The sequence below is a fragment of the Centropristis striata genome, chromosome 17 (assembly GCF_030273125.1).
Source record: "Centropristis striata isolate RG_2023a ecotype Rhode Island chromosome 17, C.striata_1.0, whole genome shotgun sequence".
Lineage (NCBI taxonomy): Eukaryota > Metazoa > Chordata > Actinopteri > Perciformes > Serranidae > Centropristis > Centropristis striata.
In genome coordinates, this window is record NC_081533.1 from 13,194,514 (window position 1) to 13,211,323 (window position 16,810).

Below are 16,810 nucleotides of genomic sequence, written 5' to 3' on the forward strand. Positions count from 1 at the left end.
ACTCAAATTTCCGTGAAACTGACACGGATTTCGCGACAATGCAAGTTAATGACAGTCATATCCCGTGGCTATTCCATGGATATTTTTTCCTATTGGTTTGTTCCAAGTCACGTGACTTTAAAGGTTCCAGCGGTCAGAACAAAAAACATGGAGGACAGTTCTCTCATTTTTAGTGAAAAAATCAATATTTTGACTTCGTTTCTGCATAAAAATGGATTTTCATCACATTCCTAGCGAGAAATATATGTTTTATTTTCTAAATATTCACTCAGTGAATGTACATAATCACTTTGTATGTTGGAATAGCCACGGGATATGACTGTCATTAACTTGCATTGTAGTGAAACCCGTGTCAGTTTCACGGAAATTTGAGTGATTCCGTGGCTATTCCACGGATTTTGAGTGAAGCAAATCCGTGGCTATTTCACGGATTCCTGTGAAACCATGTTGAGTTCTTGCAGGAGGATAAAAATTTGTCCTTGTTTTTAAGCCTCTTTGTTGTTTCAGTTTTTCATCCGGGTCCTTGAGTCGAGCACACCAGATCGGGTGCAGTTGGCGAGGGGGCTGCCTCTGTGGGTGTGGCCTCTGAGTGTGTGTGTGGCTCCACTGAGGTGTGTGTGTTCACTCTGTGAGGCTCCGTGTGGTCCTCAGTCAGCAGGTGAGGGGGGACGTACCCAGTCTGGGGCCTCGTCCGCTCCATGTGATGATGCTGGCTGTTGTGGGACTTCGGCGGGCAGCGGCCCCTCTTGTCCTGCCCCCGGAAGCCCCTCAGTTTGGGGCTCCAGTGTTCCCGCCACTGGAGGGCCAGAGTGGAGCGGTCCGCCACCAGCCGACTCTCCTCGGGGCCCCAGCCCCGCTCCCCCTCCTCGGCACCGATCAGGAGGAAGGTCCGGCCCACGTGGAGGGCGGGGCAGCCGCAGCCGAGGTCGCGGTCCGGGACCCAGAGGGACTGGGGGCCCCTGCGAACGCGGGAGGTGGACCCTGTACGGAAGACGGTTTGGACGGAGATGGAGAACTGCCACCAGGGACCTGAACGCTCCATCCCTCTCACCTGCACCTTCAGCACTGAGACACAGACATAAACATATTTCACTCTTATCTGATTATTTTCTTTTACATTTTGGTTTTAACCCAAATTTGTTCAATGGGTTAGATTTTATTTTAATTTAATTTTAGAGGTTAACCCTTTATCAGGCGAAGAACCATATTTGGTAACTTCAGCGGATATCCAAAATAAAAATAAAAATATTTCGAGAAAAAAGTTTAAAATTTACTAGATTAAAGTGGCAGATCTACAAGAAAAAAGTTGCAGATTTAAGAGATTTAAAGTAGTAGTTTCTCATAAATCTGTGACTTTTTTCCACGCAGATTTGTTACTTTAAATCTTTAAATCTGCAACTTTTTTTCTTGTAGATTTGCCACTTTAATCTAGTAAATTTGCAACTTTTTTCTCGACCCCATTTTGATATCCACTGAAGTTACTAAATATAGTTCTTCGCCTGATAAAGGGTTAAAAGAAGAAAACCAGTGGCGCTTCTACACAGAGGCCTCGCTGCGCTCAGTAGATTCTGTTGTCACTTTTAGAAGCCAACTGAAGACATTTTTATTTGTTCCGGCTTTTGATGAGTTGCTTTGGGGCTGCTATGGTTGTTTAATTGCTGTTGTTTTGGTCTTTTAAAACTAGTATGTACATTTTTTTTTAATGTTATTTTATTTTATTTTATTCTTTTTAACTTATTTATCCTCTGTTAATGTGAAGCACTTTGTGACTTCTGTCTGCGAAAGGTGCTATATAAATAAAGTTTACTTACTTACTTACTTACTACTACAGGGGCCACTGGCCCTATGAAGAAGCCCTTGGCCCCTGCTGTGGCCCCTGGGTCAAATTAATAATAAAATGATACATTTATAACGATGAACAACTGAACAATTCTTAGCTATTTTTTGTTCAAACAATATCATTGTACACAAAAGAGAGAATGTGTACAGTACATTGTATAATAGTCTAATTGTGCAATAAAAGCTTGTGTATATTAGATAAAAAGTTAATTCTCACTGTACTGCACTTTCAAAATAAAAAAGTAATGAGAAATGAGAAATAATTGTTATTGTTAGTAAGTCTCATTGTTTCAATCAATGTTTTTGTATCTTCCAAATATACTTAAATGAGATTTTAAAATAAGCTAAAATAAAGGTTTTGAATGCTTAAATATCATCTTTGCCGTTTTTTTTATGTGCCCCTCTGATTAAACACTGGCCCCTCTTTGGCCCCCACAGTAAAACTGGTCTAGAACCGCCACTGAAGACAACTGAACAATTTTAGTACATATTTCTGTTTTGACATAGTAATAAATAAAAAAAACAACACCAACCGAAGTCCTTGAGACAATAGGTCTCCAAGTTCATCCTGACTTTAATCTGAGAAGGCTGGCAGTATGAAACACACTCCTCCGCTACAACAGAGAGAGAGAGAGAGAGAGAGAGAGAGAGAGAGAGAGAGAGAGAGAGAGAGAGAGAGAGAGAGAGAATGCATCAAATGAGAGGGTATCATTTCATAGCAAGCATATCAGCACATGTCTTTTCCCCTAATTACAATATGGCTGCTTCTATTTGTCATCACAGTATCCTGTGACTAACAGATGACCTCGACTGCAGCAGGTGGGACATTCCTCAAGCTGCCACTAGGAGGGAGTGGTTAGCTGCTGCATGAGGAGTCAGAGCACGGGAGTTTACTTTAGGATGAATGAAAAATGTCTATATTGCACTTAAAGTGACATCAACAGGGTAAAAAGAATGGTTTAGAGGGTGAGTTATTGTGTTATTATGGCAAAGACATTATCTCCTTCTCTTTTCATTAAATCCCTTATTTGACTTAATACGACATTAGTCATATAGCTACAATGAGCTTTACAAAATTATATATATAAGATAAACAGATCTTAAATTTCACCCAGATTGTAATGTTTTTATATCAAACATTCGGTTGTGTTTCATTGAATTGCCTTGCAGTTTTATTTTTTAGCTAAATCCTCCAAAATAAGAGTATAACTTACGGTAACGAGTAAGGTCTTTTAGAATATATAACAAAGAATTGTAAAACAATTTACACTTTATTCTTTATAAACAGTCAAACAAAACATGGGAGGGCAAAAATTGGACAGTTGGCAGAAAGTTATATGAAGGATTTTTTTTAACAGCAAATAAAAGAGTGATTGAATCTAAAAACCTGGACCAAAAAAATTAAAATAATAATAGAAAGCCAGAATACTCAGTATTATGATATATACATAATTTACATTAGGACTGGGCGATAAAACTACAATACTGGATAAAATTGTCTTATTTAGGTATATGAAGGTATTATTAGGTATTATTATAGATTAACATTTTTGTTATAATAATTTTTTTAATGAGAGACGTTTACTACATACATTACTCAAAATAACCAAATAAAACCAGTGATGAGTTGTCATTGTAACAAAATAAATAGCCTCTAATAGTAGATGACATTAACTTGTTTCAAGGGACTATGACTGAAAAATCACCTCAAACTTCAATAGACGTATTTATTGGCAGTCTCACCTATGCTGTACTGAGGTTGGTACACCGGGGTCGGAGCGACTTCTTGAATTCCTGCAAACACAAACACAGTCTCAGACAGGTGACAGGAGCAGATACACACAAGCTTCAGCACACGAGCTGTCGGCCCGTTTCACACAGAGTGTGTGTGTTATGTGTGCTATGCTCTCGGTGCGTGGGGCATGTCTGCACAGAAGATAAGCAAGTGTCAAAAATGTGTGTGTGTGTGTGTGTGTGTGTGTTTCTAGGCCATAAAAGGACCACACACACATGTTTTTGACACACTCACACAAACTTTACTTTTGGTAATTTAATAAGGTCAAACCATCACTTCTTGTATGGTTTTGTCTTGAACATTATGCAGAGTGTAATAAAGTTAACATGACCTTGTGTGTGTGTGTGTGTGTCCCTAAACTAGCCCGTACATACATTATCCAGGCCTCTTGTTAAAGTGTATGTGTTGTAACCACATCTTTACAGGGAAATGTTATAGCTTTTACCTCTTTGATTGCACGCAGAAAAATTCTTGTCTTATGGAAATCCTCCCAACCACCTTCCTTTAAATCCTGGCTACATGATTTACTATTTCTACTAAAACTGGAGGAAATCAAATTCAGTCTTAGAGGTTGTCCCGAGAAGTTTTACTTACACTGGAAACCACTACTTGACTATGTCGATAAACTCCCTGCTACTGAAACGTCCCCCTGATTCCACTCGCCCAGTCGACCGACCCCCCCCCCCCCTTAGATATAATGCCATAAACTCAGGCCAGTCCAGGAACAATGGGCTGATCTGTTGAACATACAGAGACGCAGGCAGCAAACAACCTATGTTACACTATGTTTTATATGTATATATATATCTGTGTGTGTATATTTATGTATATTTGTATGTATATATGTATATATATATATTTTCTTATTATATATTTTTTTCTTTATAAGTACACACTGTTGTCTTAAACCGATCTGGTATATCAACCTGTTGCTATAACGATGTAAGGGTCTCTGGGGTGAGTGGAGTGGGTGCTGGGTTATACAGAAAAATGAAAATATGTCTGTTTGATTGTATCGTTTGCTGCAACTGTGAATCAATAAAAAGTGTGTGTGTGTGTGTGTGTGTGTGTGTGTGTGTGTCAGCACTGCCTTATTTTACCAAGTTCACAGTCCGTCCCCCGTCCATGTCCCGTCCTCTCTGACACAACTGGGCCAGTGACACCCTACACCCCTACTTATAAAAGACAGGAAGGTGCTGTGTGTTTGTGTATCATGTACATACAGTATATGTGAGGGGTCAACATGAGGTAAATGTGATAAGCAGGGCTGGGTATCCTTTGAAACTTTTGGATACGACGGTGTTATTTATTAGCTTACCCAGAAACATCCAATTTCCCCCGAAAAACTCAGCAGCCCTCATTGATTTATTGTTTGGAGATCCAACTGTCCGATTTGGGATACAGTTAGCGCAGTGCTAATTCACCGGCGTTAGCGCCCTTTTGCCGTCTCTGGTAATCCGGAGCCTAATGTACACGTTTAAAACAATATACGGTTCGAAAGATAAGAAGTTATCTTTTAGTTTCACACCATTTAATTAATTGGAAGCATAACAGGATCATTAATATTAGTAGTTAATGTGAAATTCTGATAGAATGTTAGCCGAACAGTGTCCGATTTGGGATACAGTTACGTTAACTAACTGAATTACCATTTATTCAAAATTTATATTTTTTGTCTACAGATATAGTTACATAATCAGTAAATGTAATTTTAGCTTTAGCTAAGGCTAGCCGTGGCTATGTCACCTGCTAGCTTTGCCTTCATTTAGCCGTCTAGTTGGCTCTTTTTTTATCAATCTTGACCAAACTTGAAGAAGTTTTTGCTTTCTTAGGAGACATATTTAATCCAATGAACGCCCTGTGCTGTTCAAGGTGTGGATAAAAAGGTTCAGTGGGAGCAAACTTTAAGTTTAGCCCTGCTGCTGCTGCGTGCCTTCTGGTCTGTCTGATGAGACGCGAGGCGTTAGAGGTGGCGGTAGGGGGTAAGAGATGCTATACATAGCCTGAGATGGTCTGGCAGTAAAAACAAACAAGGTTTTCTTTCACTCACTCCTTTCACTGGGAGAGTTATGAGTCTGGGCCCTGTGATGGGGGGGACGGTTTTTGAGCTGCACAACAGGTGTGAAGCTCGCCGCTGCTGGCTCCCTATGTCACCTGATTGGGGCTTACGCAGCGTCAGTGCCTGTGTAGTTGTCGGCACTCGTGCGATTAGCCGGGGAAGTGCACGTGGATTAGCGCTCGTGGCTGAGGTTCGGCGCTGGCCAGGCACAGAGATATGCGCAGCAACAATCCACTTGATCTGACGCTGATCCCACATCAGCTGGAGATGAGGTTTCCCTGCAGCGGTCAGCTCATGTTAAGGCTGCTATGGACACCGTCTCTAGGGATGATGAAAAGGGGACACGCTGGGAGATTGGGCCAAATTAGTCCGGACAGCAGCGGCCCCTTTTATACTGAGCTACTACTTGATAAAGGCTTAGGGAGCTTGATAGGAGGTTTAATCCATTTAGGCCCCAAGCAAATGAGGTTGAAGGAGAAATTAAAGAGGTTACTTTATTATGACTGACAACAAACTATTAAAAGTCTGTGATATATTTGAGCAGGGTGGCACAGATCTAATTCAGAGAGAACAGTATTTAGATTAGTTAAGACCCATAATCCCTGTTAAAACAAGCCCTCGGGCATCTGATCTGACATTTCTATGATCTGTTTTGCTGATCTGCCCCTTTCATGTAAAGGTTTGGTAAAGTTCAGGGTATCTCAAACTATTTAAGGGGGAGACGACAGAAACAAGCATTGGGGGAGCTCCTCTTAAACAGTTTGTGGCACTAAACTATCGTGCTATGTTTGCTTCTTAAGTAAGTAAGTGCCATTATTTGCATGGCCGTAAGCTTGTCAAACAAAGGTCATTTCAAATATTTCAACAAATAACTTGTGCCAAAGCTGTAATTTTTCTGATAAGGACATACAATCTACAATGTCATTCAGTAGCAATTATCCAAAGCGGCGTACATCAGAGATCATACAACACAAGCAAAGTGGCAAAGTCGAGAAACAACTCAAGAATAAGTGGCATGGACTACGCTGAGTCCTGTTAGGACCTTTTTGTGGGTGTTCTGTGTGCTGATTATGTGTATAGGTGTTCAGGATAGTCACCATTTAATTGCAACTTTTTAAAGATTCTGAATAAACAATAATACTGGCAGGTGACTTACGTATACAGGGCCGCAGAGGGGACTTGCCCTGTTTGTATCCCGGGGCACAGCGGTTACACCTCGGGCCGGTCACCCCTTCTCGACACAGACACTGACCTGATGTCTGGTTACACCAGCGACCCACTGCTCCCAAAGGATGGCACTGACATGCTGGAGAAAAGAGAAGTGATGCTGATGTCAATTATTTTCAAGGCTGGAGGTTGAAGAAGCAATAATGGTTAAACAATTAAATAGTTCTACACTGGCAGACCTTGCACAACAATCATATGTGGAACTGAAACAGACTTTCAGTCAGAGTAATAAAAGGCAGAAATTTACTTCATATTTGGAGTGAACATAGCTTTAGTCATTAATCAGCTCCCTTTTAGCTCTGTTTTGGTCTCCACCAACACTTGATGGGAATATCTGGCTCTTTAGAATAGAAGAGAATATCTTTATTTGTCATTATGCAATGCATAATGAAATTAAGTGCAATACTCAGTGCAGGAGTATACAAATATGTACTATGTAAAAACACACAGTATAAGACATAAATAAAACATATAAAATGGATAAAAAAACATGGAGAATTAAAAACAAAAACAAACAATAAATATTGCATACATCCATGTCTACATAAATACACCATTTCATGAATTACTTCATGTGATCATTTAATGCTGTGATTGCTTTTGCATGAAAACAGTTTTTTAGTCTGTTTGTATGTGTTTTCATTGTCCTGCCTGCAGGTAACAGTTCGAAAATGGTGTGGCCGGTTAGCCAATTGCTAACTTTTCATGTCTACTTTTTTTTGGTGCTGGGCATTCAGCATACTGTACAACTGTTTATCAAAACTTTTTTGCTGAAAAGTCTGTCGGCAAGAAACTGGTGAGAGTGAAACAAACGGTGAGACACAAAATTCCCCAAAAATGAGCTCAAAGAGACAAAAATGCCCCCAAGACCATTTTTAAAAATAAAAATATTGCTTAGTGTAGCTTTAAAGAAATAGTCTTGCAAGGCTTTTGGACCTAAGTTATTGGACCTAATAACTTCATATTTGATGTGAACACAGCACTAGTCATTAATCAGCTCCATTTTAGCTCTGTTTTGGTCTCCACCAACATTTATGGGTAATATTTGGCTCTTTAGCCAATTGCTAACTTTTCCTGTCTCCTTTTTTTTGGTGCTGGGCATTCAGCGCTCAACTGTTTATCAAAACCTTTTCACTGAAAATAGCAGTCTAGCAGCAAAAAAATGGTGAGAGTGGTGAGAGTAAAACAAACAGTGAATCTGCAAGTCACAAAATTCCCCAATTCACAAAAATGAGCTCAAAGAGACTAAAATTCCCCCAAGAACTAAAGAGAACTGCAGAGTTGGGTGATGACATCTTGTGGCTGCATCACTTTGAGCGAAGGCTTTCATGTTGCACTCATTTGACCAATTTCTTAAATAAAAGATATTGCTTAGAGTTAGGCCTGTCACAATTTTTTAGGACGATATATTTTTCCCAAAAACTATCACGATTAATGATATTATCGTTGTTTTGATGTCGTTTTAGTTTTATAACGATATTAGAGCATAATAAGTACATACTTTCTCACAGCAATGAATTTTTAATTCTCGAAAACATTAAACATTGGAATTGTAATGTGGAAAAGAAATATTAAAATATCCTAGATAAATAAAACATAAATAAATAAACTACAACCCAAAAATAAAATAAAATAGACTTTCAAGCTCTGTTAACAAAACATTGCAATGGGATAATCATTATGTTTTATATTATTTTATTATTAAAATAACACATAAACAGCTGGGATGGCTGCTTGGGAAATATAGGTTTTATTTGGCAATTCGTACTACCTGTCAAACATTTGCAGCATTACTTTAAACACAACACAAAAAAGCACAAACAGTCACGTATGTAAATGACAATATATTGAGTCCAGAAAAAAACTATCGTGCCCTTTTTTATATATCGAACGATAAGTCGATATAGTAATTATCGTGACAGGCCCACTTAGAGTAGCTTTAAAGAAATCGTCCTTTGAAAGCTTTTGGTGGCCAGTTATTGAAGACTGTGGTTGCTCTTTGGACCTAATATATGTGTTATAACAAATATATTTCATTTGCATGAATATGACATAGGGATAAACTAGGGTTGTCAAAAGTACAGATACTCAAAAAAGTAACGATACTAAAACATTGTATCCGGATACAATACTCATTTTCAAAAGTATGGAGTACCTGAAGCTTGTTATCATAGTTGCAGTTTCTTTTTGCATAACTGTTTTTTATTATAAATATTTAACCTGTGGTTCTGTTAATTTTTACATGTTGCATTTTTCTTGTTAATAAAAATATTTCTGTTAAATTTTGGGGTCTTTGTTTTTATCCTCGTAGTATCGAAAATGGTATCGAGTATCGATATTTTCCTGAGTATCGGTACTGAGTTGAAAATTTTAGTATTGTGACAACCCTAGGATAAACACAGGTGGTTAGTTGCCCTGGCTTTATGGAGTAGAATGCATCGAGTTGTGACAACAAGGAAGAAAGTTAAAGATATATGACGCTTAAACATGTGTCACAGTCTGACGGCTACACAAACGACAGTAAACAGGATTAAGAAGACCATCCATCAGTAAAGGGACCCAGGTTTAATCCTGTTTGACAGCATCCGTTCTGAGGGAATGTCCTTGTGCAGAGACCTCTACGAACACCATAAAGGCTATTTTGTAGCTGTCTTGTAGGGTAAACAAAGACAAATTCCTCCATAGAGCTATCAGGTGAATGTCACACGATGGCGAGGACGATGTGGTTCGGTTAATAAGGACAGAACAACAAGGTCCGGAGTTGTTTCCATCATCGAGATGGAGACAAATCCTGTATCGAAATTAATTTCTTTTCTGTTTTCTGTCCTGTAATACTGGCTATTGTAATGCTGTATAATGATTACTGCCTGGATTTGCCATGGTTTACACTGCAAAGCTTTTTATTTAACCCTACTATCACAGGATAAGACCCGCTGAGAGAAGACAGATAGAGAGAGGAAGCCACACTTCAGCAGCTCTGCTCACACTCTAGTAATATTTACACAAATCCTCACAATGAGTCCAAACAACCTGACCGGAGAAAATGAGTAATAGGGCTCCGAAGGGTGACTCGGTGAAATATAACGTCAATAAATTAAAGTGGGGATGTAGCACTGTGTGGTGGTGGATATAAATTTGCACTTTGTGATTGTTTCATGCTTAAAAAGTGATAAAATATGTAGCTGTTTAATCATAGCTCATATTTTTCTTTTACACCCCTGCATGTGTGTCAAGCTCCAGGACAGCCCATTAACTTTGGATATATTGGGCCCATGGTCAAGCTTCCACACCAGCATGCCGGAGTGTCACAGTCACTTAGGACATGTGACCAGTCAAAGGTCAGGGGTCACGGCAGATGCCAGCCGGTGGTAACGATGGGGGGGATACAGGTGGCAGCTCAGGGAGTGTTTTTGTGTGCGTATCACAAACAGTAATAGCTGTCCACTCTCACGATGTAACCACCACATAAACAGACAGAGTGGGCATGTACACACACACACACACACACACACACACACACACACACACACACACACACATAAATGCACTGAGACAGACAGACATTAACAGCATCTCACGCTAAGATTTTGCTTTTCATCTTCCAGGAATGCAGTTATTCCACCATGCATGTGCAGAAACCAGTGGTGGACCCAGACTGTTTGAAGGGCAGGGACGAAAAAAATAAAAAGGGCACATTCTGCACAACATGGAGCCCCACAAACACGCAAAAAGCTATGATGCATCATGTATGATGAAATAGTCCTCATCCTTGATTAGCATTTAGTTAAAGGAGATCCAGATCAAAGTAATTAATGATATGGTACTGACAATTAAAACCATCGAACTGAACCATCTAGGGTATGGGTCTCGAACTCGCGGCCCACGGGCCAATTGCGGCCCTCGTGACGATATTTTGTGGCCCCACCTTGATATGAAAGTTTAATGTGAGTTTTATATGAATGGCACTTTACCGTGTTGTGTGTGGAAGGTCCCTTTAATTACTTTTTTTTGGTAATTTTGTGTCTTTTTTTGGTAATTTTGTCTTTTTTAAATAATTTTGTGTCTTTTTTAAATAATTTTGTGTCTTTTTTAGTAATTCTGTGTCTCTTTTTATTATTTTGTGTCTTTTATTTTAGTATTTTTGTCCTTTTTTGGTAATTTTGTATCTTTTTGTAATAACTTTGTGTCTTTTTTAGTAATTTTGTGTAATCATTTGGTCATTTTGTGTCTTTTTTGGGGTCATTTTGTGTCTTTTTTTGGTCATTTTGATACTGCCTCCAGCAGCCCTCAGGTAATTTGAGAATTTTTAGAAAATGTGTACATTTTTAAGTAAAATGCATCAATCTTGTGCACTTTGAGCTAAATGAGAGCAAACACCACACATAACATTTTTCACAGTTCAGTGATACTGTATTATATAATCTTATTATAGAATCTTTATTGATATCCGACTGTGACATTTTTATAATCACTGCAGATAATTTTCTTTTCTCTCTATTGCAAGGGCACTTTATCATGTTTTCTAACTTGGCATCTAATTGCGCTTTTCTACTACGCATACAGGCATATTATTAATCCGCTTTTTGCTTCGTTGCAAATTTTAGTACCACTTAATGTAGCTGTCCGTCATAGAGACGACACATGAAAGCAACGCCTCTTTCACATTCCCCGTTCGACGGCTACCAAAGAGAGGCACCAGAAGGGCACTCATTAAGGCACATTATCATTTTTTTTTTGCACTAGAGGGCACATCATCATAATTTATTATATGAAGGGGCATCGTAGAGGGCACCCATTAATTTTTTTCTTGTGTAAAGGGCAGCCAATAAGGCACTTCCTCTTGTTTTCACCACTCTTTAGGGCACTTTAGCGCGCCACTGGCAGAAACGCACAAAGAAGAACACACGTCCTTCTTCCCATTTGGCCTGGTACAGTTAACACACACACACACACACACACACACACACACACACACACACACATGCAGTGACTGACGTTGACAGGCCTTGCGGTGGTTCAGCGGCTTGCTGTTGTCGCGGGTGTATCCGTTCTGGCAGTACTGGCAGTGGCGTCCGGCCGTGTGGTGACGACACTTCTGACACACACCTCCGCTACGCCGGCCCGACTGCTGAAACACCTCCATGCTGAAGCGGCACTTGTTTGAGTGGCCGTTACACTCACAGGCTGCACAAGGGAGAGAAATAAGAAAATGACAAGATATCAAATCCAATGTTTTGGACTGGTTCCTTTCCACAATAATGATTGTTGTGTTGGTTAGAAATGAAGATGCCAAGAGTTCTTTGGAGCTGGAGTCTGTTTATTTTTTAATATTTTTTGGGGGCATTTGATGTTCTCATGAAAGAGTAGTAAGACAGCAGAAAGATGACAGGCGGAATGAAGGATTTGACATGCAGCAGAAGCCTCTGGCCAGACTGGATTCATGAACCGCCAATCTGTGTTTATTCAGTCAGGAACAGATAATAATGCAGAACCTCAATATAAATAAAAAATGCTGACTCCAGCTCCTCTGCCACAGGGGAATGATGATGGGGCTGAGTCACGGCATCTTCATGACTAACACGATGCAGACTGCATCAGTTATACATGGCTACATTGAAATCAGTGTTGCCAACTCCTCAGTAAGGAAAGTAGCTATTGGTTGTCCTAAAAGTCGATAGAAGTCGCTAAATGACGTCAGCACCTAATTTGCAATTTACCATGTGCATGTAATTGTAATGGACGCTGTAGGAGAGAGCAATAACGTTGTGGGAAAGACACAAATTGAATTAAAAACACCCTAAATATGTTTAGAACTGCAAGTGCACTGTCTTCTGTCACAATTCCAGCCCTCCTCCTTTATCCGGCCTGGGGACTAGCAAAAGTGACCCAAACGAGCGGTGACTTTAAACATGCGTAATTTGCAGACTGGACGCCGAGGGGTTAACATCTCCGACTCTGTGACTAGAGCTGGGAGAGACTCCTGCGGAAGGACCGTCCCGTGGCTTGTTAACAAGAGTTAGAACGAGTCTCCAAAAGTCTCCAATAACACCAGAAAAAGTTGCTAGATTTGTTGGTAGTTGCTTTTTTGAAAAATAGTTGCTAGGGGGTTCTGAAAAGTTGAATATATATCATATAGAAACAAGTAAGTCCCACCCACACCAGAGGGAAAGGCAATTCATCAGTACCCATTGTATGAAGCTGCCTCCTTGTCAATTCCATCTGCTAGAAAACAGAAAAAGTTGCTGAGCTGTTGATGCACTACCAACGAGATAAAGAACCCATAAGCTGCCAAACCTTAGCTTGCTAACAGCTAACTTGTCTTCTCTGGTGGACATAAATCGCTAAAAGAAAGCACTGACATGCTAAAGTCTACAAAGCTAGCCATTTTAGCACTTGGTATGTATAGTGGCGCCAATTATTTTCCCTGCTGTTACAGTCACATTTATTAAAAAAGTAACAAAATGACAGCTAAAGTTACAATTGCTGATTTTGTGTATGTCAGCGCTAAAAACAGTGTTAGCCTAGCTTGTTATGGCTCAGCAACTTTGAGCAATATTGATGTAGCGTATATTGAGGCATGCATCCATTTAACATGGCACATACACATAAAGTTCAGTTTACTTGAGTAGCACTACTCAGCCTGTAATAATAGATACATTTCCTTTTATTCTGTGACTCTGGAGGAGAAAAACCCCAGATAATGTCATCTTGACCTGGACTTTTATAACAGAAAACCTGTGTTATAAAAACGTCAGTGTGGAGTTTAAAAGGCATGAATGTTTACCACTCAAGGAGGGTCTAATGAAAGACATTATCAAGCTGCAACATGGAAAACGTGAGAATGTTTTTTATACTAAGAACAGGAGATTTTGGCTTCTCCTGAGATTAGTTTGACCAGTTTTTTTAATGTGTCAGCAGGATGCAGGACTCACCAACGCAGGGGTTTGGGTGTGTGGGTGTGGCTCGATGCCACGGTCTGTCGTAGTAAAAATCCTCACACACATCACAGTCCGGCCCCGCCGTGTGATGCTCGCACATGCACACTGCCTGACCTGCATCGTCACGGCGACACCTGGAAGCGTGTCCGTTACATTTACACCTGCCGCCAACTTGCAGGTCCGACAGAGCCAGAGGAGCCCGGAGCGCCGAGGGCGGGGCCGCCTGCAGGTTCCTGGAGCTTTGTTTTGTGTTGAGATTATTGTTCCTCCTCTTCCTCAGTTCCCGCCCCTTGTTGTTCCTGCCCCGCCCCTCAACTGTCCAAACACAGCCTCCACTGGGGCACGGCAGCCAATTACTGCTTTCCTTCTTGCGACCACGCCCTCTGGTTCTCCCGCTTTTCTTTGAAGAAGCAGGCGTGCTAAAACTATCCCCCCCTTCCTTGCTGGTCACGTTATGTCCATCTTCGTCTTCATCCGACCCTTTATTATGACCCTTTCTCCCACTTTTATCCACTTTGTGCCTCCCCCTTATCTCTGAGTTTTTTGTCTCCCTCTCAAAAAATGCCAGTGTATTATCCGTGTTTAATTTGTCGACCTGATCTCCAGTGCGCCCCTTGTAGCCTAATTTCCACATCAGAAGCCCTCTGTCGTCTTCTGCACCGTCACGCCATCGTACCTCCTCTTTCTTATCCACATTGACCACTTTGGCGTCTTTAGGCACCTGGTGGAAGACCACGCGGATGTCCGTGGCTGTCACCCAGTCTTGAAGCGTGTGGCTGTAGTCAAAGTCAGGAGAGGATGGCCGTCCGTCCAGGGTGGAGAACGCCAACACCATGCCGCCCCTCTGCTTCTGCAGGGGGCGCGGGTCTGAGCAGAGGGGTTCTGTCTCTTGGTGTCTTGTCTGAGCCACCGTCTGGGAGGGCAGCCCAAAGTTTCCGAGGCAGTCGCTGGAGTAGTGCTGCATCGGCCTCCAGGTGCGCCCGTAGTCCATCGACTTGAGGATGGAGATGGAGATCGGGTCCGATGGCTCCCCCTGTTGGCAAAACTGCAAACTGATGTAGGTGATCTCAAAGCGGCGACCCAGCGGAAGCGTGATGACCCATTCTCCGGAGTCATGACCTCCGTGAGCCATCCAGCAGGTGAGGTTGTGCGGGTTGTGGAGGTCCGTCAGGGTGGTGATGTTGCTGTCATAATCGGGCTCGTGCAGCGAGTGGCTGGCGTTGGCTGGGACGCCATAGGCCGCGTTGATGAACTCCGACAGGCAGTGACGCGGGCGGCCGTCTAGGTAGTAGCATGGGTCGTGAGGCGAAGTCCAGCTCAACGGGGTGTGGGAGAGGGAGGAGGAGACGAGGGATGGAGGGAGGAAAAGGAGGAGTAGAAGGAAAACAGGGAAGAGAGAGGAGGAGGGGGGAGGGGAAAAGGGCAGGAACATCATGTCATCCAGCCTGCGGAAGAAAAAAAAAAAAAGATGATTTTTAAGAGAAAACCATGGGAGCTAGATCATGAAACAGAAAAAAACATACACTGATTGATTTATATGACTTGCATTTGAAGCCAAAGACGGAAATCTAAGATAGACCACCTGTGCATTTATTGAAAACATACGATACCAGCTCACTGCATCACTTCAACTTATTGGCGTTCGGTAGATGCCAGTAAAGATCTCATCCCATAAAAATGTAATCTCCAATCTTCACAGCAGTGTCCGCCACCAGTTTGAACCCGTGACCTTAACAGCCTTTAAGAACATATTTGTCTTAAAACTCTTCTCAACCCCGAGGAGAGTGGCTGGGTGAAGAAGGGGCGCGCACCCAGCGGGTCTGTCTGAAATGACAAAAAACATGCCCGACAGCTGGGGCTAAACCCCGAGCTGGACCACATCCATCACGTTTATGGCTCTCCTTTTCAAATCACTTTACCGTCGGTCAGCGCTGCAGGCCTGAGCATGAGCGGCGTGAAGTGTTCTCCAGCAGAAAAGACGTTATGAGAAAAAAAGACAGAACGAAATGAGGGGAGGAGTCGGAGATTAGTCTTGAGGATGGTAGGAAGTGATTTATAGATCGAAATGTGTGTTCGGCTTGAGCCCCTACATGGATACTTCCGTGGTAAAGACAAACACGGACTTGTGTACGTCCGCTGCACGAACAAATCCCTTCCCGTCTCTTACAACTGGTGATGAGCGTAATTTATTCCTCTGTCAAGGATTCGATACCCGAGAGCGTTAATTCTGGCATGTGGACAAAACGAACAATGCATGTGCTTTGTCTGGAAGAGGTGATTTATTGTTTTACCACTCACATGAAGCCCAGAAGCACATTCCTGCTTTTTTAAAAATTTGTTTCTTGCTCAAGTGCAACACCTGCCACTTTCCTTGTTTCTCTCCTTCATGAGAGGATTGTCCTTTTCTCATCAATAACCACCTTCTTCCAAACAACTTTCCCCGTGCTCTGTCCATCTATCACCTGCCCCCTTCATTCTGTTCTGGGAATATTCTTAACTGCTGCGAGATTGATGATCGCCTAACAAGCGTTTGACACTGACAGCAAAGTCAGCAGGGCTGCATAAACCAAACCCGTAGGAGAGGACGGGGCTGAGAGCCTCTCCGGCCTCGTCATCGCGCTCAATTAGCCAACGACCGAAATATGAGGCTTCCCTCTGGGACCACACAGCTCCGAGGAGGCCGCGGCACTCAACCTGCTCCGCTCCTGACCCCGAAGCTAGAAAGTGCACCGGCCAAACCTGCGTTAAACACAAAAGCTAAGATCAGCCGTATCGGGCGACCCAGTTCTGTTGTGTTGCGACAGGAAACGCTCCAAGCAGAGAGAGAGCGCCGTGATGAGCGCTCTGACTGTGACCCTGGTGCCACACAGCCGCATTCCTGGGGTCCTGAATGCCTCGGCTGGTCATTCCTGACGTGTTGAGACATGCCCCGCGGGAACCTGAACGCCCTGA

At 42.0% G+C, this 16,810-nt stretch overlaps 1 protein-coding gene across 1 annotated transcript; it reads right to left on the reverse strand.

Moving 5' to 3' along the window:
- Window positions 1-433: 433 nt before the first annotated feature.
- Window positions 434-15,293, reverse strand: ntn5 (netrin 5). The gene is made up of 6 exons (XM_059355179.1): window positions 13,853-15,293; window positions 11,916-12,104; window positions 6,850-6,999; window positions 3,583-3,633; window positions 2,373-2,453; window positions 434-1,065 (listed from the first exon to the last, which is right to left on the reverse strand). The coding sequence occupies exons 1-6, from the start codon at window positions 15,291-15,293 to the stop codon at window positions 512-514; spliced, it is 2,466 nt and encodes an 821-aa protein (XP_059211162.1). The 3' UTR covers window positions 434-511.
- Between the last annotated feature and the right edge of the window lie 1,517 nt (window positions 15,294-16,810).

Excerpts from the sequence above, each read along its gene's own strand:
- ntn5 (XM_059355179.1), bottom strand. The coding sequence starts at position 15,293 with ATGATGTTCCTGCCCTTTTCCCCTCCCCCCTCCTCCTCTCTCTTCCCT. Across the intron at positions 2,454-3,582 it reads CCAACCTCAGTACAGCATAG|CGGAGGAGTGTGTTTCATAC; the intron begins GTGAGACTGCCA and ends TCTCTGTTGTAG. Across the intron at positions 1,066-2,372 it reads CTATTGTCTCAAGGACTTCG|TGCTGAAGGTGCAGGTGAGA; the intron begins GTTGGTGTTGTT and ends TCTGTGTCTCAG.